This window comes from Botrytis fragariae (assembly GCF_013461495.1).
Source record: "Botrytis fragariae strain BVB16 chromosome Unknown tig00000006, whole genome shotgun sequence".
In the NCBI taxonomy this organism is placed as follows: domain Eukaryota; kingdom Fungi; phylum Ascomycota; class Leotiomycetes; order Helotiales; family Sclerotiniaceae; genus Botrytis; species Botrytis fragariae.
In genome coordinates this window covers 281,514-306,687 of record NW_023500988.1, presented here as the reverse complement: position 1 = coordinate 306,687, position 25,174 = coordinate 281,514, and the positions used below count along the sequence as shown (strand labels likewise).

The window sequence follows — 25,174 nt, the reverse complement described above, 5'->3', positions numbered from 1 at the left end:
ATAAAAGATACCTACTGCTCCACAAGTGTGCACCGTCTTTGCTGGATTTCTACTGCATTAAAATGTCTACCCTATGTTTGTAGGTGACAGGGTAATAGATGGATTTGAGTTTTTGTGGTGTGTATGTAGTAGATAGGTTGATAGGTAGGTAGGTTGATAGGTAGGTAGATTGATAGGTAGGTAGGTACTTATTTATAAACTCTCCGATTTCTCTATTTCTCTCTTGGAGGGGAGAAGAAGGAGGATGGATGGATGGATGGATGGATGTGGATGTGGGTGGATTGGTTAGTTGATGATTTGTGTGTAGAAGAGAAAGAGGGGGAGAGAGGGAGAGAGGGAGAGAGGGAGAGAGGGAGAGAGGGAGAGGGGGAGAGAGGGAGAGTTGTAAGGAACATTAGTGGGTGCACCGATCGATTCACAGGCCATTCAAAGAAGAAAGCATCATTTCACACCATTACTTGTCGATTTTCACATTCATTTCAAATTTCATCATGTGTTGAATAGTATTCGCATTTATGTTATGAGTTGATTCAAGATTGAAATATAGTATGTTCTGAAGAAAAAGACTCGGAAATTCGAGATTTGAGCTCCAACATCCTGCCTGATATTATCTCTTCTCATTGAAATGTTTGAGTGGGAAATTGGATAATTCGATTATAAACGCTTCAACTTTCGAAAAAATTAAATTGAAATAATAATTAAATTTTTGGGATTTTTGAATCTTTGTGTTATGTCATATTCTAATCCTTGTTGATCATGTGTTCCCATGTCGAAGGAATTCATTTGCATTTTGAATTATTATGAAATTATCACAATCGTCTTTTTGGGGTGTGTGTGAAATTGTGCGTGACTTACAAGCTGTCTCGTGAGTTCGTGCACTCACTGGTGGAGGTGGGTAGTAGGTTGCTTGGCTCAGTTGATGATTATTAGTAATTGAGTGTTTACGCGAGAGAGAGGCTGTGGATTGTGAGGATGTGGGTTGGTAGTTTGGGAAATTGGGGGCTGGTGATTGGGCATTTCAGCGAGAGGAGGTAGCGTTGGGGGAGGGCGGTGAAATAGGTTGGGAGAGTGCTTGGGGAGTATTTGAGGGGGGTTTGGATGAGTGGGGGTTTGTGATGATGTGGTGGGAAAGATTTGATGGGATGGGATATGATGGGATATAATGGGAAAGATTGTATATAGGAAAAGAAGAAAGGAATAAAACGGGTGGTTGATAGTGAGGGTGGATGATAAGGAGTGATGAAATAGCAAGGGTGAGAGATAGTAAGGAGGGGTGAAGTAATGAAGTAGTTTGATAGGAGAGGAAAGTTGAGGAGGAGATTGATTGTTGAGTTGGATTGGATTGGATTGTGAGAGGGAGAGGGACGGGGACTGGGATTAAAATTGAATTTGAGTGGAATAAAATGAAATAAAATGGAAAGGGAGAGAGAAAAGAGTGAAAATCAAGAAATTGAGATGTTTGGAAAGAGAAAAAGACGGAAGAAGATTTGCTAAAGAGTAAGAGGAAGGTTGATGATAGGAAGGGTAGGTTGGAGTGTAATAAGTGTGACGAATGTCACATGACACTGTGATTACTCATCACGTTTACCTCAGTTCAAGACTAGCTTGAACTGAGCGATTGTTATTATACAAGAGATAGAAAGGTCCCTTTAGGATCTCTTTCCTTTTTAGCTTTCTTATTCTAGTTGTTTGACCTCTATTGATATGCTCTAGTTTGCGATCGTAACAGAAGCTATTCAGAGATCTATGATTTGAAACAAGTCAGAAATCAGATTGTAGATACAGACTTTCAATACTTGACCAAACTATTCGAGAAATTTATTCAACGAACTACAATATGTCATTTGATAGGTTACTCTATTACAAATTGAAGGTATCAAAAATTACAAGGATTGAATAGTTTTAATTAACGTTGTAAACTATGAAGAGAACAGTCAAGCTATAAAGAGAAGCTATATTCACGTTCTTCTTCTTAGTCTTTAATTATGTATCTCCCTGAAAATCAACGAGTTTTTACGAAAACTTCCAATTTTTCTAAGTAAACTCGGTTATCTCCATCTCTTAGAGTATGAATATATTCATAGTCTGCTTGTTAAAAACACTGATACTAATAGTTCAGCTTAGTATTTAAGAACTAATGAAATCTTAGAGATGAGAAGTAATAGTAAATAGAAGGATTGAAATCGAGACTTTACTTTATTCTTATAAAATAGAACTTGAAGACTGTTATCACGGTGTGCGGGATAGGTGGTAGGTGTAGGGTTAGATATACGATCATCTAGAAAGAGAGTAAGAAAGGCTTCCTGGAAGTATGCTATATAAGGGCACTGATGACTAAGCATCTAAAACTAACTACGCTAGTGAGCCCGTGACAACTGTTGAATTAGAAAGTTGACGAGTATTGAATGATTTACAAATCATTAGAAGAAACTAAAAACATTAGTAATAGCTAATGTTTAATGATAAATTAGATATTTAAGATAGCTAGAATATCTGTTATTAGGAGTCTAATTAATAGAAACTCGAATAACATTTCTTAACTTGATATCTTAAGAATCTTAAGTATTTGATAATGAAATATTTACATGTGACTAAATGTATATAACTAGTTTGATATTTATAATTAGTTGAAAGTTTATAAGCAACCTAAATACTTATACGTACTTGAATACACATACTGGGTTGAATGTTTATAATTAGTTGAATATCTACAATTAGTGAAATGATTATCACTTGAATACTTATAAGTATTTGAATGTTCATAATGAGTTGGATCTTTATAATTAGTTGAATATTAAAATGACCAATCAAACATTTATAGATAATTGGACATTTACGACTTGTCAATCATTTATAGGAACTTGAATCTTCAAGATAGCTTGAATGCTTAGACTCAACGATACATTCTAAGCGACTCGGACAATCAAAGCAGTTCAAGTATACAACGTATCTAAAATTCTATATTGATTCTAGTATTCAAAATGACTCTAGACAATCAGATCATTTGAATGTGCAAGTGCTTTCAAGTAACTCAATGGCTCTTAACAATCTTAAGAAGTCAAAAACGAAGATAGGAAAGAACTATGATCGTTATTTACAGGTATGTAAGGAATTCTTCGAACGCTTTTCAATGCTTTTCTCTCTTTGCACCAAAGTGATCAAATTTTCAATTCAATTCAATCCACTTCAAAGTTCAAATCCCGGTTCAGTTCAATTCAATTCAACTCAATTCCAAATTCAAAGTTCAAATCAAAATCCAACAATCAAAATCCAATTCATGTAGATAATTACGGTCATTTGGCACTGGTTCTACCACGAAGTTCGCGGGTGGATTACTTAATGCACGCACATCCATTCTGCAGGTCCGAATTTTTCCATATCTCGTCACCAATAAAGACCAAGCCAGTATCTACTTCCCACTATGATGTAATCAGACACTCGAACTTGCTTTATTGTTACACTAGTTATGATACAGAAATCGGCTAATATTGAACTCCCAAGTTTGCTCTTAATCTGAAAAACCTCCAGACCATAATTCAAAAAGATGATCGACAGTTCGCTTATTCCCCGACCAGGAATCTAGTCACAGTCCGTCGCAAAACTTAGGTCTACGCCATTCGCGGGACGAATTTTACCACACATTCTCGCATTTTCGAAATTATCTATAAAATCCGCAAGCTCATACTTTGCACAACTTTGTAGATCTTAATTTCTCGACAACAATTAGGATCATTAAATTTACTTTGCCATTGAATTTGGAGGAACGGTTACTACTTCTGGGACTCCTAGTTGAAAACATTCAAACACGACCAAATTTTTTTGACTATAAAAGCCCAATCATCCTCCAATCAAGAAGAAAACAGGCGAGCAATGTTTATCGATTGGTTTATCCCGACTGCTCTCATGACCTCCATGCTCGTCATGTTCTTGGCTGGCTGGGCGGGCGCTCAAGAATTTGGACACGCGAAACAAGACCGTCAAATGCGCGCCCGAGTCCTCAACGAAATATTAGAAGCTCCTCCAGAGAAGCGCACAGAGAGAATCCTCGAATTATGTTTTTTCGTCATTGCGGATAATGAGAGTACGCGGTGTCAATTGGAAAACAATGTGCTTCCGGAAGTGTATGAGCATCTTGAGAAGCAAATGCGGAGGAATGAGATGGATGGTGGGAGGTTCTGGGATGTTTTGGGCGTAGGGAAGTGGATGGGGTATGAGAAGCAAATTTCGAGGGTTCAGGGGCGGATTGAGGAATTCAAAGAGAGGAAGAGGGAAGAGAAGGGCTTGGAGGGAGGAATTTCGAAGGATACACAGGAATCGGGGAAAGAGGGAGCGGGATGTGAGGATCTTGAGAGGGGAGTTTGAATGAGGAGGTTTTGGGTTAGATTTGTATGGGAATATCGAAAGTAACATATTGAATACGTTTCCTTTAAAGGTTAGTATTCAACATATTACACAAGTCATTCTGCAGTATGGAATTTTTATAAAGAGGGCTCAATAGTTGAGAGTTTTTATCTTCTCACACTAGATAATTCGATTTCCACCTGTTATCACCACGTGACTTATATTTCTTGCAAACAGAGCTCCGCATACCCTTTAGCTATGTAAATATCATAAAAGACACTCTTTCCGTTTTTGGAATTCATTCCATTCAGCCATACTGGGAATCTTGCAGCTGGAAACGATCAAGAAGTTCCTCTTGTCCCTAGACATGATATCTATTTATGATTATTTTCGGAGATGCGTTTTCTGGCTTGTTGGTCGAGAAAAAGTACTAAAGGGCAGTATACAAGCGGAGGTGTTGCTGAGAAGTTTTGATTAACTTACCTTGATCAGATTCCTTAGGCTCATGCTTCATTTCATGATCTCGCTTAGCGAGTCATATTAGTGGGGCTGCTCTCTAGATAGAGAGATCGAGACCTGGCAAGACATGTAAATAGGTATTCTATCACAACAGTTCTAGGTGAAAGTCTCAGAGTACGAGTACAAAATTCTGAAAAGGTTCTTTCTTTCATTAATTTGGACAAGGTTGTTAAACTAAGATGGATAGGTCTCAAATCTCGCTGGGTTCAATCTTCTCATCACGAACATGCCATCGCTGTAAATGGACATTTTAACTATGAGAAACCATTGGCGAATGGATATGGAACCGGTTTTATATGACAATAGATATGTATCGTTGAGGAAGTGCTTCTCAGAAAGGGCGGTCTCTAGACTCACCGCTCTCGGAGTGACTTGCAAAAGTACTAGATGATCATCATCTCAAAAATCTCTCTTCACCACGCGCAGGATTACCTTGCTGTTCGCGTGAGCAATCCATCCAATCTGAAGTTTATGGAATTGATTTCGCTTTTGGTTATCTGTATTTCCGAGTCTTTGGCTAGAATTCATTCTCCTGGCAACTTTATCGAATTTCTAATAAAGGCAATGCTCAGTTCTATCGCAATTCAGTATATAAATGGAACGCTCAATCGAATTGCCATAAATGGTGCCGAATATCTTTCCTTAACGAGGAATACTCTTTCCAACGCAGATATATATCCATATGAATACGGTAATGAAAATCCAGAGTACTCGCAAATCCCAATAAACTCGATGATCATTGTTCTCTAAACAATCATAACCCAGCCCGCAACATTGAAGTTCTTGAAAATGAATTCGCAAAACTGCTTTCACTCGTAGCAGATCAAAATCTGACAATCACCCAATATCAAATCTCTACCCAACATTCTTCACCAAAGAACTCAACAATCAACTCATGACTGCCATTCAGCACTCTTCGCTGCCATCACCACCTTCAAATCCATTTCTCAATCCGCTTTCCTCAGACTTTGCAGCTTTTAGTGCATTGAATCCTTCCCACTGGCTGCAAGACATTGAACCCGAAGCCGACTGTGAATTTTTTGATTACATGCCTCTGACAATTTTGATTGTTGAATTCAGTGATACGGTGTTGATTGGATCTTTGTATCATTTTATGAGAGAGCGATTTTATACAAGAATGGTATATTTTGTGGATTCAGTAGATATTGAAAGATTTGATTCTATGGATGGGGATTCAGATACCATAAGGGAAGACATGCAAAAATATCTGGAGAGAGGAATGACACGAAGGTTAGTAGATTTAATTGATGATCATAAAGCCGAATATTGGTTCTCGGATATATTCAAGTTGGACCCGTTAAATATTGTTATCATGGAAAATCGCGCGTCAGATCCAATTTTCCAAAAGGCTGTGGGCGTAGCGATAACTGATGTATTGGATGGAGAGTGGAAAATGGCAACGGAAGGAAAAGAAAAAAAGAGATATTATGGGGAAGAGACAGAAAGATTTGAATCTGGAAGATGAGAATATGGTATACGTTTCATCATTCGGCGCGGCGATAGTGGCTAGGAGAAGGATCAATGAGCCGGAACCACTCATATGTAATGCTGAGGGGCGCAAGTGTATGGAGACGAGAGATAGGATCTTTAGGGGGGTACTCATTGAGGGAAAGAAAAAGTCAAAAGGTATTAGAGAGAGAGACGAGCTTTAATTTAGGAGTCTATCTACTGTTGAAGTTTGTGCTAGGTATCTGAACAGCATCATGTAGGCGGATACTTAACGAACTTAGATACTTGAAATCATTACATTCTTATCGCGACTGCCGGAACACAACCAGGCGATATATTAGACAATTTAACAGTTGAGAAATCGAACTCATTCATACTGTTCCTCCCTATCAACTTAATTCCTTGAAAACATACCCATCTCGTAATTCTCCCATCAAAGCCCTTTTTCAAGATTACCATTTCCCACCATCTTTGCTCTCGATGACTAAATTCCTTTCTTGTAGTCCTCAATACGCTTCTGAACCCTCACAATCTCTTTCTCAAATCCCATTGGACACTCCACTGTTGGTATGTTCCAGCTCTCTTTAATTGCCAATGGAATCATACGTGGAATCATACGTCGACGATTTGGATTAACTTTAAGCTGCACCTGTAACATCTATCAAGTTCGTATGTGGTCAATGTCGGAACTATTCGCTTCTTTGAATAGTTTTTGTAACACCAATTCGTTGTTCGAGATGTTTGAGAATCTCGGGAAGGACTTCCTCAGGTACCTCGGTCATCTTATCAGAAAGTACAAAGAAGAAGAGATCCAAGATTCTCTCAAATCGTTTCTCTGGAAACATCCGCAATAGTTGTAACAGTAGCCTTCCTCGCATTCGACTTTCATCCCCTGTATAGCCGTCACAGCCATAGTGTGAGCACAAAAACCATCCAGGCGCAAGTGCCGAAACGTAGGCGAATTATTCGAAGACTGGAATAATCTTGTCGAGACGCATTTTGAATCCCTTTTCTGATCAATTTGAAACCTACATTCGACAATTAGTATGTTCGATTCATTCAAACTTGGAGTCATGAGACTCAGTACAATACCTTCAAAATTGTAGCAAATTCGAAAACAGTAATTGTTTGCTGATGAATGAGACTGTGAAACAATTCATGAAGAGAAATTTTGATGTATTCATAATAATTTCCAAGTTTGTGGGACACCTTGGATCGTGGATAGCGTGGACCTAAACTCTACGACGGACTCAAGCTAGTATTCTAGCACGAACAGATGGATCGTACTGATTGACATGTGTACATTGTCGTGTTTCAAGGGAATTTTGAATCGAATGTAAGCTTTACGATAAAGGATCGTTTAACTCTGGTACTCTCACACAAGTTTTTTTAGGCCTGAAGTTTGTCATTTTTGCTCACCTTGATAATATACACGTTCTGGCCACTTCTACGGAGTCGAAATGCAAAAAATTTCAAACAATTTCTTTATTGGAAGTATCAGGATACAGCATCGAGCAAGCCAAGGTATGAAGCATCGTGAATGACGTGGAGAATCTAAAGTATCATCTGGTGTATTGAGAGTTCGATGAATTTTGTGTTCTGAAAGTACTAAGACTGAGTGCAGACAACCGGATTCGTACCATGAGGTACATTTGAGGTCACTATCTAAGTGTTAGCCAGAAGAAAAAAAGAATAACAGTATTCGAACAGTTGAAACAAAAATTCCTCAATCTAATTGCATTTCTTTTTCCGCTTATTCTTCAAACAACCTAATATTGTAATATTCAGATTGCTTGCTCGTGTGTTTGAATGGGAGGGACATCGGGCTCGGCAGTATCATTGAACATATAATTCATCTGGATGTTCGATTTGTATGAAAGCCTAGCTGGAAATCGATGAATTGGTTTCCAACAGTCCAAATTGAAAAACCGAAAGCTCGATTATGGCATAATGCTGTTCTGGCTAGTGGTCTGGCTGTCTGAAAGACACAATTCTAGTGCCATGTAGACAGAAGGGTGCATCTGAACGAACGATATATTCCAGTGCTATAGAATCAAAGCCATAGATAGTGCCTGAAAAGAGAAAGTCTCTTGAAGAGGAGAAACTTGCAAATCCTCAAACTTTTAGTCGCAGCTGACATCTATATGAGGATCGAAATTTGACTTGCGAGTCTCCAGTTGCCGAATGACAGATAAGCTCACAGCTCTGAGTTTGAAGCTCTCTCAAATAATTACCATTTTTGAATTGGCGCTTATCTCAAGATGGCGTAGTATTTGAGAGGTTGTTCAACGATTTTAAATGATCGTTCCTCAACGTTCACCGATGATTCGAGAGAAAAACATACGTGCCGCCTTTTTTGCTGTTGAGTGTTAAAGGTTGCCAATGGATAGAGTTTATCAACGAACATGCTGACGGAGAAGCGCCTCTCAATGCCTGCCGTTTTAAGTCGTGTTTCAATAACGCGTTCAAAAATCTACCATAACAAGTGGTACTGTAATGAAGAAAGTATCTCCCTCGTAACGAGGCTTCGATATCTAAGTTTCCCAACAATTAGAATCTTCCCATGAAATTTCCGATGCGATAGTGATCCAAAATTAGCCAACGAGCGGTCCGATAATGAGGTGAGCAATGTAGAAATGTCTTCAGTGTTTTTTTTTAGCGTACTCTGCAGCAATGAAGTGAGTGTTCCAAGTTCACATCATTCAGACAAAGGAGTGTTCCAAAGAAAGTTTTCCACTCCGATCGGGAGAGTGTTCCGATTTTATCACAGATTTATTATAAGTGAATATTCCAAATTCCACAACTTTTCATAAATAGAATGTTGAGTTTCCAAATCCATAGCATTTTAATGCAAAGATTGTTCCAATCCCACATCTTTTCTTTTGGAGATCCTCCTTCTATGCATGAAGCATTTTAACAAAGAGAAGGTCAAATTCCAATTCCATGTCATCTCGAAGTAGAGATGATGAAATGAAGCGTACTGTAGTTTCACAATTCTCTGACGAAAAGTGTGCATTCAACGTGTAGATTGTTAGGGTGAAGTATTTGGCGCAATTCCGTAATATCTGGATGCAAAAAGTATTGCAATGAAGTCAGTCTTCGATGCGATTCAGCATTCCGGCTTCGATAACCCAATCTTTCAGCAGGAAGAGAGCTCGGTGTGCGAGACACTCTGTGAGAAATAGTGCGTTCTTGCAGAGAGATATCTTGATCATATCGGGTAGTTTGATGATAAATCTATTGGTAAAATGTGCCATGAAGATGAGGTGTCAAATACAAAAGACTGCGTATGCAACAAAAGCAGATGCGAGACAACCAGCACGGCAGCCGAAATAGTTTGGTATCAAATCGATTTCTGTGGATGACGATTCTCCAAAGTCTATCAAACAAAGACTAGGTATAGACTGTGAAACTCTAAGTTTGAACTCTCAGCTGACAGGAATAGTCATGACTGTAAAACTCTGATTTAATGGCTTCAGAGTGAGGGAGTGATATGTTATAATTGCGCAAGATCGTCAACAAGAGTGTTGGGTATTTCAGTCTTAGTTCGGTCATTGAGATGACAACTCAAATAGACCAGTCGTCTCAGGCTTGATTACCGGCTCTGATAATATCCTGATGATGACTAAGTAGTCTCGGAAGTAGCTTTATATTAATTTTGAGCTTTTGGTTTTGAATCTTGACATCAAGATGGAGCTTCTCACGGAATCAACAATTCAGAATGTTGAAAAATTGACCCAGAGACTGATGGAATGCTGAAAGAGCAATCCAAGCAAGCTATTCATAGCAAAGCTTTGAATTCGAACGCTGAGATATGATTGATGTTGTATCTTGCGTTTCTGGAAATCAATGCGAAGCTTCTGCTGATAGCATCTGGTTGAGATAAATATTGAGGAGAACCTTTGATAGAGCGGGTTTCGAATAAATAGAGTTTTCGAAAGTGAATATGTCTGGATGATGATAACATCCGAAGGAAGGACATCTGAGTGATGATGATATCCAGGGTAAAGTCTCCTACCAGCGGAATTCTTGGATAATTTATTGCAAGGGTATTCAAATAGCATAGATCAATGCTGAAGTAATTGGTAGGAGGTAATCTGACCGTCTTTGAGTTCCCATGCAGCTAATGGGTCGATCAGATCTGAGTTCATTTGTTCTTCGCGTTCGCAAGGAGATTCCCAGCTCGAACTTATGGAAAGTCTAGTGACGATCGACAATCCTGGGGTGTCTGATGATGATTGACGGTCCCCTCGAATACTAACGCCCGACAACGACCGTGAACGTCGAACTCTGTAGGGGCTCGGGATGCGGTCCCTTGGCCGCTGGACTCGGTGCAAGCATGGTCGAGCCCAGAACAGCACCATGCGGCTGCCCCAGGGTGCGACCCCCGGGTTAACCCGCTCTGAGGGTTGTCGACCTACGATCTCTCGCAGATCTTTCTCGTTTCATCATCTCTCGCTTCGCTTGCGCTTCGATGGCTCGCAATCGAATTATAACAAGCGCGAGGAGACAAATATCGAAAAGTGCCAGGATCAAGGAAGCAAGTTCGCCAGGACCTTCTTTCCACTTACGATCCTCCTTCTTCTTCTCGTGATCGATATACAACATCGTTATCAAAGAGAAGCCAGCGACGACAGAATTGAATATGGCAAAGCCAAATTCCGCGGCGCGAAGACGGTAGGAGAACAGGGAAACGAGGTCCAGAACGACAAGAGCCGAGGAAAAACACTGACAGCACAGCGAAGCTGGCTGTAGGTCTGTTCCAAGGCTCCACTTACTGGTGGCCCACCAAGAGACCGAAAAAACCAATAGCTGGACAACAAGAAAAAAGACATTGGTTTTAGAATACCAAGTCTTTAGATAGTCCCTGGCATCCCGGGAACAGCGGCACTCCAACACAGCGGAGAGGAATTTCTCGGCCCGACGAACGGCCCAGGGAGTCATGGTGGGAGTAGGCGGAGGGACTGGGAGCTTATTGATTGAATTGGGAACAGGAAATTGGAAAATTGGAATTTTAAATCACTTTTTTGGTACCTCGTGTACGACAAAGAGAGAAAAAGACTGAAAAGCACTCGAAAAGTTCATTACATACCTGTAAACATTGATCATCGTTCTTTCCCAATCTTAAAGGTTGAGGGTCTTCCTGGCTTTTGTCAGACAAAAAGACCCGAACGACACCTAGATTAGTTCTTTCCTTCTCTCAAATTTCCCAAGTTGTCAAGAGCCATTGATTGAGTGGTTAAATACACCTGCGCATTTAGATTATCTGATTTTCCGGATCTACTTCGTAGTATATATATCTCAAATGTTCAAGTGCTTTTCAATGTTCAAGAGTGTGACAATGTTTAAAAGTGTATCATTGTTCGAGAATTTGTAAATATACAAGTACTTGTTAATTTTCAAGTGCTGATAAACATTTAAGCCCTTATGAATGTTTGTAAATGTCTAAGCATTTATCAATATTCAAGTGTTTATTGATATTCCATTTTTTGTAAGTATTCAGATTCTTGTTCATTGTTCAACTGATTACAAATGTTTCAGCTGTTACTCATATTTGCAATGACTTCGATTACTTGATTTTTCCTCATTGTCTGATGAATTACGGTGGGTTTAAGTAATGTCATTGAATATCCTACGATCGCGAATAGACTGAACTGACTCACATGCTTTCAATAGCGATGCCCTGTGTATTACCCTTGGAAATAGAATAATATCCTACTTTCGAAAGTTTTGATTAATACTAAATTTATTAGATAAAATAGCATAAGCCGGCCTCAAAATTTCTTACAAATAATAGAGATAATGAGAAAAAGTATATATAACCAATAATATAAGCAAGATTTGTTACATTTGATTCTTCCGAATCTAATTAATACCTTCAGTTTCCCCCTCATCTTCGCTACAACATATCAAATTATTCGAAGCTGCATGTTTGATCCATATGTATGATGATTCAAAGATCGAGGAAGATCTTTTGTTCCGAAGTTCCTTTCCCAGTCTGTCCTTACAACCTTCCTTCCACCTCTTATCCAAACCTCACTGCTTACTAGCTTACTAGTCTACTGACAACTCTGGTTACATTCACGGAACATCTCTCGATTATCTTCTTTCTGTCTCTCTATCTCCTCTCTATCGTTTCACCTCCCTTCCTTTGAGGTTTCACTTCCATACCAACACAATAGGGTCGCTAATTGACCGTCTTTTCAACCTGCTCGTCGATTTGAATTTTTGATTTCAACTGGTCAATTCAAAGGAATATCGTAGTTCAAAGTAAGCAAGCAAGATAAGGTTTATTAAATGATCGGATATTGAAAATTTCTCTTGGGGACGGAAAGAGAAAAGGAAGAGAAAAAATATTAACAAACATGATCTTATACTTCACAATCTCTTCCCTTTTTTTCCTCCTTCCATTTTATGTGATCTAGGGGTAACGGCCAATTAAAATCACTACGCTAATAATCTTGGAATTGACGAAAATCACAACCAGACGAGATTTAACTCCAATATCTCTTCACTCAGATACATGATTCTATTCTCACAATCTAAAAATCTCAATCACTGTCACTTCCAAGTTTCCCTAACCACCATCTCAGGTTCCTCTCGTTATCATTAAATCTTGTAAGATCTTACCTCAACACTCTCGCATCTGCGGCCCTCCTTCCACTGCGAGAGACCTTTCTTTCTCTCGGAACTTCAGAACCTGCAACCAAATAAACAGATGAGGCAAGCACGATCTGACTTCCCAAGAGTCTCACCATCGAATTAGATACTGAGATTTTGGTTCTCTTTAATGGGATCAGAACGAAACTTTCAACCCCTTTGGAATGCAAGATTCCACCCGCCCTTGGGTCGCAGGTCCAGTCTAATAGCATAAATGCCTAATCTGTCATAACATTCACCTGGCTAACATTTGGAAGCATTATTCCGGGTTCAACGATTCACATAGATACCGATTTGTAGTAGGCCGCCCTCATATATTTTGGTGGAGATGAGGTAATGGTGTCAATTTGAGGCGAATATTCTGATATACAGAGCAATAGACGTTCTCAGTGCTCACAAATTTATCGACGCCAAAGGAATGACCAAAAATGTATTCACCATATACACTTCTACCCCTCTCCCCTCACACAAACCCCGCTCCACTACCCCGCAAGGTGCTCTCCTTTCTACTTCTATCTTATTTGAGCCTTTTCCCGCCTACTAAAGTCTAGTATTTTCAAAGCAAACAATGAGGAAGACGATCAAGGACAAGCAAAGCTTCGCGTCCGCCCTTACCTTTACGCTTTCGCATATGCCTAGGATTTTCGCATGTTCCGTATCAATTACGCTGGCTCTAAGAATCCAGAAAGGGAAATAGTATATATAGTTATCGTTGTCTGTAGTAATGCAATACTGTCATTTAAAATCACTCCACTCATACATCCCCACTATTAACAATCCCATTTCGTCGATCAAGTTTCAACTATAACCTCATTATCTCCACCAATTAAAACACAATCGCAAACTCCCACTCCCACCGTTTCCCCACCCCTCCCCCTCCTTCCCACTCACATACTACAATTCAAATCCCAATCCCAATCCCAATCTCAAATTTACTCTCACACCTCAAAATCCAGGATCCAAAACCCCACAATCCCAAAAATTCTTTCCTGTCTAATGCACCCTAATAACCTTGGGAATCTCCCATCAGTTTTTAATCTTTACACACCCACACACACACGCATACATCCAATACACACCTACCCACCCACCCACCAATCAATCAAGCCCCGCATTCACACCCACCAAGTATTCGAAGCCAAGAACCGAAGCGAGCTCCGAAGCGAGAATTTGATATCATTTCATCCGATGTAATTCGACTCAATTGAAACGACCTCGACTTATATCAACTTTACTCAACTAACCCACACACAAAAACAACATACATACCAACCCAATCCAAATTAATAAGCCTCTGACGAGATCAATCTGGAGGTTTTCGATTAAATTCATTAAATGATGAATAAGGAATAAGGAAAAAAAAAATCCGCTTATCATCCATCTGTCTTTCTATTTTTCCATTTATCAAGTGTTAAAAATTATACATATATTATTATATCATCATACCATTATCCATCCCTCTACACCCTTCCCACAATCCAAATTTCCATTTTTTTCCAAAATAAATCATCTATTTTCCTATGATTGATCTCCCGAGAATTGTAGGGAAAAGACCTACGCAGAAAATCGCAAATTGGTAAATTTAAACTATATATCTAATACGCCGGATATACCAAATCACTCTCCGAAACCACTATCTCAGCAGCCTAGATTCGATCCACTTACAATCCCGATTTAACCCACCGTCTTCCCCTCGTCTCCTCGTCCCATTTCCCCATCCCATCCCCTTCTCAAAGAAACCAGGAAGGAGAAACTCAAGGAAAGGAAAGAAGAAAGAAAATAACGAAAAGATGAAAACAAAAAAATCACGACTCCATTCCATTGCATCAAACTCCATCATACTTCTAATACTTCCAAAATAAAAAATAAAAAATAACATTCCGTGTAAGTTAGAAGTAGGAGCGTTTTTACTTTTACACTTCTGTGTACATTCATCATCACCATCATCACCATAATCTTTCCATCTCTGAACCCGCTCTTTGTACTGTGATAAGTATTCCCGAAACCTCATTGAGTACCTCTTCTCCCTGTAATAACTAAATTTGTATCTTCAACTTGCTCCCGTAATCATGAGATATCATAAATCTTGCACCGCACACCACACATCATACACCATAAATCACCCAATCCCAATCCCATTCACTCCTCTCCTTCACCCATTGTCTCCCCTCCTCCTCTCCCCCAATCCCAATCCTCACCCGATCCCCAAATTTCCAATTTCAAACACCCAGTACTCAACTCCATGCATCCCACTATACCACCCTGAAAACCACCCACCTAAATCCCCTCCTACACATTGTCATTCTCCCGTCTAAACTCCGACCTCCTCCAAAACCGCACTATCTAGCCAAAACACAATTGCTGGCTTGCTCTTGAGCAATCACAAGTGATATCTTTTCTTTTTCTCCTTCTTTTTCTTGCACTTCGAGGTTGTCATCTTTTTTCATCTTTTACTGCCGGGGTTTTTATTGGTAATAAGTATATTTATGACATAATTATAAGTCTAGTTGTTGAATCTATGTATGATATTAATTCTATAAACAGATGCTGTTATTAAATACATCTCTTGTACCATTGAATACATCTTATTAAATTGTGCAATACTAGTCCTTTCCTCATCTACATTTAAGGTTTTGTCCTATATATGTAAGAGCTGCTATTATCGCAGAAATGTACAGACTCACAAGTATTTCCCTTTTCCACGAAATGAATGACTTAGCACGGTATCTATGCTTCTGCCAGAGGGTTGAAGTAGATCATACTTCGTGATCCAGTACCTTGTACCCATGGGCAGTGAGACTCAAAGCCGGCATTCCGTATTATCTCCCCTCATAACAACCATTCATGCCAAAGTGACTGGCTTTGGCTTCCATATCGCCCAACTAAAAGAGATCACAACTTTTATAGCAGCAGCAAGCCAGAGAGCAGCAGATAAACCAGCCGAACTTCGACTGATCCAACCCCCAGCAATTCCACCAGAAAGAATAGCCAGAACAGCTCCTACTCTTCTGTTCCTCTTAACATTATTTCGTGCAAGTACCTTTGGATCCGAAGCAATGTCACAGTAGACACTGGTCAAAACCGTAGTAGGAATTTCATTGAAGCCCAAAATTCTCGACGTAACAATTTGACCACCAGATTGGAATGCCAGGAATGCCAAGGGGATCAACTCGATAAAATTGATTTCATCCTCGATTGACTTAACACCGAGTGGTTCTGGTACCACACTTCTTTGTACCAGTGCTGCAGCTATTATGATACAGATTCCTTGTAACAAAAAAGATATGGATAGGATCCCACGAATCTTTCCAGCGCCGAATCGTCGTGTTTGTGCGAAAAAGAGACAACCGCAGAGGAAGAAGAATATGGAAATTAGGGATTTCACCCAACCGTATGGATGACTGATCGGTTGACCTGATGCGCCGAGAGCTAGAAAGATGGTATTACCTGTAGAGAAAGATGTTAGTAATGAATATGGCATAAGTATTGTGAACAGACAGAAGTATTGCAGAAACGCATACCGGTTTGCATAGAAACAAAACATGTCCAAGCATTGTAGGCACTACTGTCGCAGATACCGGATACAAGAGCACATGCTATCATTGGCAAATCAGCATGAACGAGAGTTATCTCTTCACTGAAATGGGATTTTGTTCTAGCCCATAGAGAATCATGGGATTCTTTAATAGAAGCATTATGAGATCGGCCGGGAGAAGGAACTTCTGTTGTTGGAAGGGAACTTTGAGCTGCAGGACCCGATTCTTCGATTGGGGGGGCTTTCACCATGATTGGTCGAATTAGTCACCGAGTACTTGGTATGATGGATTGATGGATGGATGAATAGACGAATCAATGATTGAGTTCCGGTACTCGAACAAACGAAAGATAAGGCAAAGTAATGCACCTGGGTGTGAGTACAAACGCGATTACAACCAAAAATATGAAGATATACTTGGGAGACACCGTCGAGTCATATGTACACACATGTAAATATATATTGAATACGGGGAATTCTATGACGGAATGAACGACTTATATTGGATCATGCCGGCCATTCGAATTATCTGATTCTTATCATGACTAGGAAATCTCATCGACAAGACAAAAACAAAAGAAAATCTCAGGAGAAAGCTCGGATTGAGTCGGTATCGGCAATCAATATCAATATTATCTAATACCCACCCGCCGCTATCCACCTCCTATCAATCCTTGATCAAAAAAAGAACCCTTAATGGGTCACGTGTGGGTCCTCAGCTCCTCAGCAAAAAAAAGATGGGAATTTTCAGTTTCGCATATGAACCAATCAGGAATTTCATATCTGGCATTTACTCATTCCAACCAATGAGAGCTTTTCCATCTCCAGCTTAATAATCCGCTTGATAAAGACTCAAGGCAAAGGTCCCATGCCTGCTCACAGACTAAGCTCAAAGTAGTTACACCCTTCTCTAAAATGTCTGAATTTTCCCGTAGGGTCTTGTCTTGTCTTGTCTTACATGTGATTTCTAACTATAAACTCCTTAGTGGCACAAGCTGATTGCGATCCACCCGCCAAAAAAATTCCATTATCTATAATCTTTTTTCTTCACCCCTCATACATTTTCTCTTCATCCTTCCTCTCTTCCCCCAAACCCTTCTTTTTGATAATTATCTTAGCCACACGCGGCCAAGATATAACTTCAAAAAAGAGATTCAAGTCTTCTTGCTTCTCACTTCTTCAAAGTCTTACAAAAGACTTCATTCTGCTCGGTCAGAAACTCTCCACTCCAAAATCCCGACAATCTTTTTGAATTGCGACCAGTACTAGGTTTCTTTCGACCCAAAGAACACATTTTTCCGATTTTTCAAAGAATTTTCTTCTCACGGATCAAATTTTCCTTATTTAGAAAACGAATTCCATCGATACATTAATATTACACACTTTCCAAAGTTTCTCCAGGCATTATAATGCCACATCAGGAATCTCCCACTCACGAGATGCCTACCATGATTTCGAAGGCACCAAATGGTGTTGCCCCCACACAAGAGGAAATCGCCGGTATCCTCGATAGCATTTTCGAAGCAAAGACATCCGCCGCATCAGTTGATGCATCTTACGCTCTCTGCGACCTTCTTCTCAACTCTGTCGGTTTCCGCGGACTTCAAGATTATGGCATCTTAGCACAAATCAAGAAGGCTGCGGCTGATAAGAAGAGTGGATTGAGGAGAGAAAGCGCTCAAAATCTTTTGGGTGCCCTCTTTGAACGTTTCCCTCCTAAGCAAAAGATCTCTGAGGTTGTCTTCCTCTTGCAAGATACTGCCTTGGTACCATGTGCATTCGACGCTCTCGCCGATAAGGGAGCTGTCGTTCGCGATGCCGCTCAGTATGCTCTCGACGCATTATTCTCCAACTTGAACGCTGAAGGTCTCGTCTATGGTCTCCTCCCAATGCTCATTGCTTATCTCGCCAAACGAACCGGAAAGTGGCAAGGAACTGTCGCTGCATTCAAATTAATACAAAAGATGGCAGACAAGGCACAAATGTCTATTGGTGGCAGCAAGGAGGAAGCTGATGAGAAGGACTTGTTAAGAGAGATCATGGGTGCAAAATTGGCACAATTGATTCCTCTCGTCGAGGCTGGAATGCACGACTTGAAGTCCGAGGTTGAGAAGCAATCTGTCACTGCTATGACTTCTTTGACCACCCTTCTCTCTAACGACGATGTTGCTCCAAGAATCCCACTTTTGATCGAAACCATGCAAAAGCCAGGAAAGGAGACCCTCCAAAAGGCTATCCACGCTTTGTCTCAAACCACTTTCGTTGCTATTGTAACATCTCCCGTTCTTGCTCTCCTCACACCCCTTCTTGAGAGATCTCTCAACGACCGCTCTACCGCACAAGAAGTTTTGAGACAAACCGTCGTCGTTGTTGAGAACTTGACAAAGTTGGTTCACGACCCTGTCGAGGCTCGTACTTTCTTGCCAAAGTTGCAACCTGGTATCAAGGGTGTTTTGGAACGTGCATCCTTGCCAGAAGTCAGAGAGATGGCTGATCGTGCCATGAAAGTCATGGACAAGGCCATGAGTGATGATGCCGGAAACGTTGCTAACGGTGTCGCACACGTTACTAAAATCACTGCCGCTGATGTTTCCAAGGTTCTCGAAGCTGAGATCAAGAAGGCTGGAGGACTTGCCGATAACTCGGATATCGTCAAACTCACAAAATCATACATCTCTGATATGCTCGTTGAGGATGTCAACCATCGTCAAATTGAACGTGTTGCTGCCAACGTCACCCCTTACCTTGAGCACATCATGAAGCAACAAGGATCAGCCGCTACTGTTGGTGATGCTGTTCAACAATTCTATCTTGAGGAAGACCACCGAAAGTTCGGACAACCTGTTAAGGAGGATGATGGTGAAATTGAAATCGTCAACACAAACTTCTCCTTGGCCTACGGAGGTATGCTTTTGCTCAACCACACCAACTTACGACTTCTCAAGGGTCATAGATATGGTCTCTGTGGTCGTAACGGTGCCGGAAAGTCAACTCTTATGCGAGCCATCTCAAACGGCAAACTCGAGGGTTTCCCAAGTCAAGATGAACTCCGAACATGCTTCGTTGAACACAACCAAGGTGAAGACGCTGATATTAGCATTTTGGACTTCGTCGCAAAGGATCCAGAAATTGCCAAGGAAGGTCGTGAACGTATCTCCGAGGTTTTGTGCGAAGTCGGCTTCACTGCTGGTCCAGAAGGTCGTCAATCTGAGAAGGTTGGATCTCTTTCCGGAGGTTGGAAGATGAAGCTTGCTTTGGCCAGAGCTATGTTGATGAAGGCTGATGTTCTTCTTCTTGATGAACCTACTAATCACTTGGATGTTGCCAACGTGAAATGGTTACAAGAATACTTGAAGGCCCACACCGAAATCACAAGTTTGATTGTTTCTCACGACTCCGGATTCTTGGATGAAGTCTGTACCGATATCTATCATTACGAACCAGGAAAGAAGCTTGCCGTTTACAAGGGTAACCTTGCTGCTTTCGTCAAGCAAAAGCCAGAAGCCAAGAGTTACTACACTCTCTCCGACTCTCTCGTCAAATTCAAGTTCCCTCCTCCAGGTATACTTACTGGTGTCAAATCTCAAACCAAAGCCATTCTCAGAATGTCCAACTGCTCATACACCTACCCGGGAGCTACCAAGCCATCTCTTCACGAGGTTTCTTGTCAATTGACTTTGTCTTCCAGAACCGCCATTATCGGTGGTAATGGTGCCGGAAAGTCTACTTTGATTAAGCTTCTTACTGGTGAAACTATCCCAACTTCTGGTAATGTTTACAAACATCCTAACTTGCGTATTGGATACATCAAGCAACACGCTTTGGAGCACGTTGAGATGCATTTGGAAAAGACCCCCAACCAATATCTCCAATGGCGTTATGCTAACGGAGATGATCGTGAGGTACACATGAAGCAAACACGTATCTTGTCTGATGAGGATAAAGCTCAAATGGAAAAGATGATTGATCTTGGTGATGGAACAGGCGCAAAGCGTATTGAAGCTATCATGGGTCGTCAAAAGTACAAGAAGACTTTCCAATATGAGATTAAGTGGGTTGGAATGTTACCAAAGTACAACTCTCAAATCTCCAGGGAGACTTTAATTTCTCTCGGATTCAATAAGTTGATTCAAGAATTCGACGATCACGAGGCATCTCGTGAAGGTCTTGGTTTCCGTGAGCTTACTCCAACTGCTATCTCTCAACATTTCGAGGATCTTGGACTTGACCCTGAAATCGCCAATCACAACGAGATCTCTGGTCTTTCCGGAGGACAAAAGGTCAAGGTTGTCATCGCAGGAGCTATGTGGAACAATCCCCATCTTTTGGTTCTTGACGAACCTACCAATTTCTTGGATCGTGATTCTTTGGGAGGTCTCGCTGTTGCTATTCGTGACTACAAGGGTGGTGTTGTCATGATTTCTCACAACGAAGAATTCGTTGGTGCTCTTTGCCCTGAACAATGGCATGTTGTTGCTGGTCGTGTTACTCACAAGGGTACCATGGCTATCTCAGCTGATCGTTTTGAAGATAGCAGACCATCAAGCGGTTTCAACAGCAGTGTTGCAAGTGCTGCAACAAGTGCTAGTGCCAGTGCTGTTAACAGTGGTGCAGAGGATAATGGAGATCTTGGCTTCAAGGCCAAGAAGAAGAAGAAGAAGACCAAGAAGGAACTTAAGGAGTCTGAAGTTAGAAAGAGACTTAGACACATTGAATGGTTAGTTGATCTCCTGTTTGCTAAACTTTATACTTGTACATCATACTAATAATATCTTAGGCTCAACTCTCCAAAGGGTACTCCTCATCCAGCTGACACTGATGATGAATCATAATGGATTTGGAACAAGTCAGATACCAAAATTTGCTTCTTGCATATATGTTCATTCATTAGAACGCGGTCGCCATTAGAGGGTTCTTTATTTCTGGATGGAACGACACGTATGATATAAAAGCGATGTTCTTCGCAATTTCATTTTATGATTTCATGATCAATAGGGTCGTGTGAAAAGAATGGCGTTATGCGTACTTTATAGACGGGGTGGATGGGATCTAATCTTTCCTGATAAATGTCTTTTTGAAATGAATGTTTGAGTTATGATAGGACGGGTTTGTCCAGTAACTAGGAGGATAGATCAATAGATAGGTAGATAGATAAAAGGATGGGTGGACGCCAATGCCGATGTGCGGAGGCTTGAAATTGAATAGTCAATTTACAACATGTTTGTTTCCATGATAGTGCATGTATTGGTAAAGAATGCGCTGGTCGTCAAAGTGATGAAATCTTGATTCTTGTACCACCAATGGTTACTTACACTCCACTGGGGGGGATAGAATTCCACAAGAATATGCACTTTAAGAAACATACACTTAAATGAAGTAGGATCTATGATGGTTCTCTGAGTATTCGGATTGGTGCTAATGCCTCCCCGCATCTTGTATGGTTTCCTCCGCATGTGTGTGTGTCACTGTGGTGATGTTTATAGGTTAGGAGGTATGAATGTATGCACTGAGATCATCTGCACCCGGAAATTCTCTTGGTCTTCGCACTGGTGCTCACGGGTCATTGTGTATTGTATGGTTTGGTCTGGGATTCTGGGTGTGTGTGATGGGATGCCGATGATTTTGTATGTCTGTGTGTGTGTGTGTAGTGAGATTGTGGTGAGATTGTGGTGGGATTTAGGGTTGCGAGGTATGTATGAATGAATGTACGCGTGAACGTGGTTGTAAGCGAGAGAGAGAGAGAGAGAGAGAAGGGGGGGGGGAGATGAGATCCGGGAATGTGGGTACGATTAGAAGCTAGGTATCCATAGGAACTCAAAATGACAGAATTTGACCCCTCATTAACCCGTTTCAACAATCTGATTCCCCTTCCCTTGAATCCGAAGGTGGCAGAATATTCACTTTGATAAGAATTGATATTATCAGAATGTAAAAATTGTTTTTACTTTGTTAGATTCGTTTTTATTTTATTCGTTTTATTTTACTCGTTTTATTTGTGGTTGGTTGGAATTTGTTTGCTGGAGAATTTCTGGTAATGAGATGTAGGGTTGCATCAGGCTTCTTTTTTCTTCTTCCTATGTAGATACTAGAGAGGAGGTAGAGGGATGGATTGGATTGGTGGGGGAAAAGTAGGAGGGTTGTGTTTGTGATTATTTTTGTATGTTTATGGGAGAGGGAAAAAAGGATGAGCGGGGATGCAGGGGAGGTGGGTTGTTTATAGATGGAGAAAATGTGTAGATGGTCTTTTGGGCGTGAGTTGAGGTGAATCATTGAAGATGGAGATGGCGAGATTTTTCGCCCCCATACAATGCTGGCAATTCTCGCTTCGCCCCCGCCCCCGCTTCGCTTGGCCCCCACTTCAGATCTAAGTAGTTGGTTCTAACCCCCAAGTTGGGGGGTGTGTGAGGAAGGTACGTCTTCATCTATTTTTGAGCGGTTGTTTTATGGTATCATGATCACTTTTAGGTCCTGCGTTTCGCAGTCGTGAGTATTTATATGATACTCGAGAACCTTCTTGATTTTCGCGCTTTTTCATCCTCCCTTCTCTCGCTTACCTTGTGTTCTGTTACTTTCACTCGTGAACTCTTTATTACAAAACACACCCATCCCTTCTCTCTCCTCAAAAAAAAATATCCATCCCATCATGTCCACCTCCTCAATCCTATCCTATCTCCAAGATCTTCCAGCCCAAGCACCTCCCCCGGGAATAACAGCTAATCTGGCACATCCGGAAAGTAAAGGGTATATACTCATAATCGTTTCTTCTGTACTTTTTTTCTTCATGATGGTCTGCTTTTTCGCGAGGGTGTATGTTAGATGCAAGGGGAAGAGTTATGTTTGGGGAGATTGTAAGTTGGATTTATTTTTATGGATTAGATTGGACTGGTTAGTTTGGGAGATTTGCTAATGGGAGTTGAGATAGTAAGCTGTTTGTTTGCTACGGTGAGTAATTGGGATATGTAGTGATTTGTTGTATGTTTGTTTGAGTGGCTTGAGTTGATTTGTTTTGTTTTGGAAGTTGTTCGCGGTGGCTTATTATATTGCTTCGATTATTGGTGAGTTCCTTGGTCACTGTCATGGAAATCAAAACACAACCTTCGATTCTTTTTAACACCATGAGATTAGGTGTTACCAGAGGACCAGTAGGAAAACATCAATGGGACGTAACGATCGGGGATGTAACAAGCAACGACTTTATAATCGTAATACTCCCCTTCCCTTCTCTCCTCTCATCTCGCCCTAACTAATTACCCAACCTCCACCTCACAGGCCGTCTCCTTCCTCAGCAACGCCCTCGTATCCCCTACTCTCCTCCTCACAAAACTCACCCTCTTCCTCCTCTATCTCGATCTCTTTCGTCCCTTCAAATGGCTGCGTATATGCGTCTATATTGGAATCTGCATCACTGTCCTTTTCTACTCCACAATCGGGATCTTGATGATTGTCTGGAGTTCCCCCCATGCAGGCGAAACATGGCAAACGCATCTTTTCACAATGGAACAACAGTATGCGCAAATCTATGCGTCGCCTTGGTCGGCGGTGGGCTTGGGGATTGATTTGTTTTTGTTGGGGCTGCCGTTGAAGGCGGTGGGGGAGCTTTGTTTGGCGTGGAGGAAGAAGGTGATTGTGGGGATTGTATTTTTGACGGGCATTTTGTGGGTGCTTTTTTTGTGATTGTTTTGATCTGATTTAATTTTTGGGGCTATGAACTTTTCTGATGAGTGATACATGGGATAGTGCGTGCATAGCTTCTGCCCTGAGCGTTTATTATCGATTCATCAACAAACAGAGCAATACGAAAGATACGACGTATGCTCTTCAGAACGTTATTATTTGTTCGTAAGTATTCTCATTCCTCACACTCAAAATTTGTTTACTAACCACATGCAGATTGGCAGAAATGTTCATCGGAGTAATTGTTTCCTGTATGCCTGCAACTTGGAATCTTCTCCGTCAATGTATTCCACATTTCTTGGCTTTGAAATCGAAACTCTCGTTCGCATCGGGGAGTTTTTGGAAGAATGATAGAGATTTGCTTTTCCTCGGTGAGGTTGCTTCTGAAAGAGGTAATTCTGGGTATAGGAAAGGATCCGGTGAATTGCATGGGGAAACGAATAATTCGTTGAAGGGCTCTTGGGAGGAAGAAAGACTTGCGAAATTGGGGGTTGAGCTTGCGAGGCTGGGAAATGCAAACGTGTATTTTGGGTCGGAGAAAAGGCATTGTTGGGTAGATGTGGCGCATGATGGGAGTTGTCTGCGGCAGGATGTCTGGTAAACTTGATTATCAGTCATGTGAAATCGATGTTTTTCGATTTGCCTGACTCCGGGTACGCATTGGTGATTCCTGGGGAAGGAATGCTTCGAATTCGATATCCCAATGATTGATTTTGTCGAATAGGGCCTTTTGATGGCAATTTACCGGTAACATGGTTGCCCAGGGTAATGTGGATCTCGAATTGTCAGGGTTACTGCAATTTTGTTGGTATCATCTTATATTTGCGGCACAGACGATGGTGAATATCTACCCGGGCGGAGCGGTCAATAAAATTGCGTTGCTAGTTTACTCTGCATGAACCCTTGGTTCCAAAAATATGAACGAGCCATCTAAGAACAGAATTATAAAATGAGATCTTGTTTCGTAATCCACTG

The 25,174-nt window shown here is 41.0% G+C and overlaps 6 protein-coding genes across 6 annotated transcripts; 4 read left to right on the top strand and 2 right to left on the bottom strand.

Moving 5' to 3' along the window:
• Window positions 1-3,870: 3,870 nt before the first annotated feature.
• Window positions 3,871-4,362, top strand: Bfra_001279 (uncharacterized protein; the record flags this gene model as incomplete). Its single annotated transcript, XM_037331713.1, has 1 exon — window positions 3,871-4,362. One exon carries the CDS (start codon window positions 3,871-3,873, stop codon window positions 4,360-4,362), a length of 492 nt encoding a protein of 163 aa, XP_037195867.1.
• A 1,393-nt stretch (window positions 4,363-5,755) lies between these two features.
• Bfra_001278ia (uncharacterized protein) lies at window positions 5,756-6,346 on the top strand (the record flags this gene model as incomplete). Its single annotated transcript, XM_037331712.1, has 1 exon — window positions 5,756-6,346. One exon carries the CDS (start codon window positions 5,756-5,758, stop codon window positions 6,344-6,346), a length of 591 nt encoding a protein of 196 aa, XP_037195866.1.
• Window positions 6,347-10,397: 4,051 nt separating this feature from the next.
• Bfra_001277 (uncharacterized protein) lies at window positions 10,398-11,274 on the bottom strand (the record flags this gene model as incomplete). The annotated part of the gene is made up of 3 exons (XM_037331711.1): window positions 10,398-10,530; window positions 10,593-10,698; window positions 10,752-11,274. 3 exons carry the CDS (start codon window positions 11,272-11,274, stop codon window positions 10,398-10,400), a joined length of 762 nt encoding a protein of 253 aa, XP_037195865.1.
• Window positions 11,275-15,832: 4,558 nt separating this feature from the next.
• Bfra_001276 (putative duf1275 domain protein) lies at window positions 15,833-16,776 on the bottom strand (the record flags this gene model as incomplete). Its single annotated transcript, XM_037331710.1, has 2 exons — window positions 15,833-16,437; window positions 16,512-16,776. 2 exons carry the CDS (start codon window positions 16,774-16,776, stop codon window positions 15,833-15,835), a joined length of 870 nt encoding a protein of 289 aa, XP_037195864.1.
• A 1,158-nt stretch (window positions 16,777-17,934) lies between these two features.
• Window positions 17,935-21,756, top strand: Bfra_001275 (putative elongation factor 3 protein; the record flags this gene model as incomplete). Its single annotated transcript, XM_037331709.1, has 2 exons — window positions 17,935-21,242; window positions 21,303-21,756. 2 exons carry the CDS (start codon window positions 17,935-17,937, stop codon window positions 21,355-21,357), a joined length of 3,363 nt encoding a protein of 1,120 aa, XP_037195863.1. The 3' UTR covers window positions 21,358-21,756.
• A 1,412-nt stretch (window positions 21,757-23,168) lies between these two features.
• Window positions 23,169-24,800, top strand: Bfra_001273 (putative integral membrane protein; the record flags this gene model as incomplete). Its single annotated transcript, XM_037331708.1, has 5 exons — window positions 23,169-23,332; window positions 23,544-23,727; window positions 23,795-24,195; window positions 24,263-24,364; window positions 24,416-24,800. The coding sequence occupies 5 exons, from the start codon at window positions 23,169-23,171 to the stop codon at window positions 24,798-24,800; spliced, it is 1,236 nt and encodes a 411-aa protein (XP_037195862.1).
• Between the last annotated feature and the right edge of the window lie 374 nt (window positions 24,801-25,174).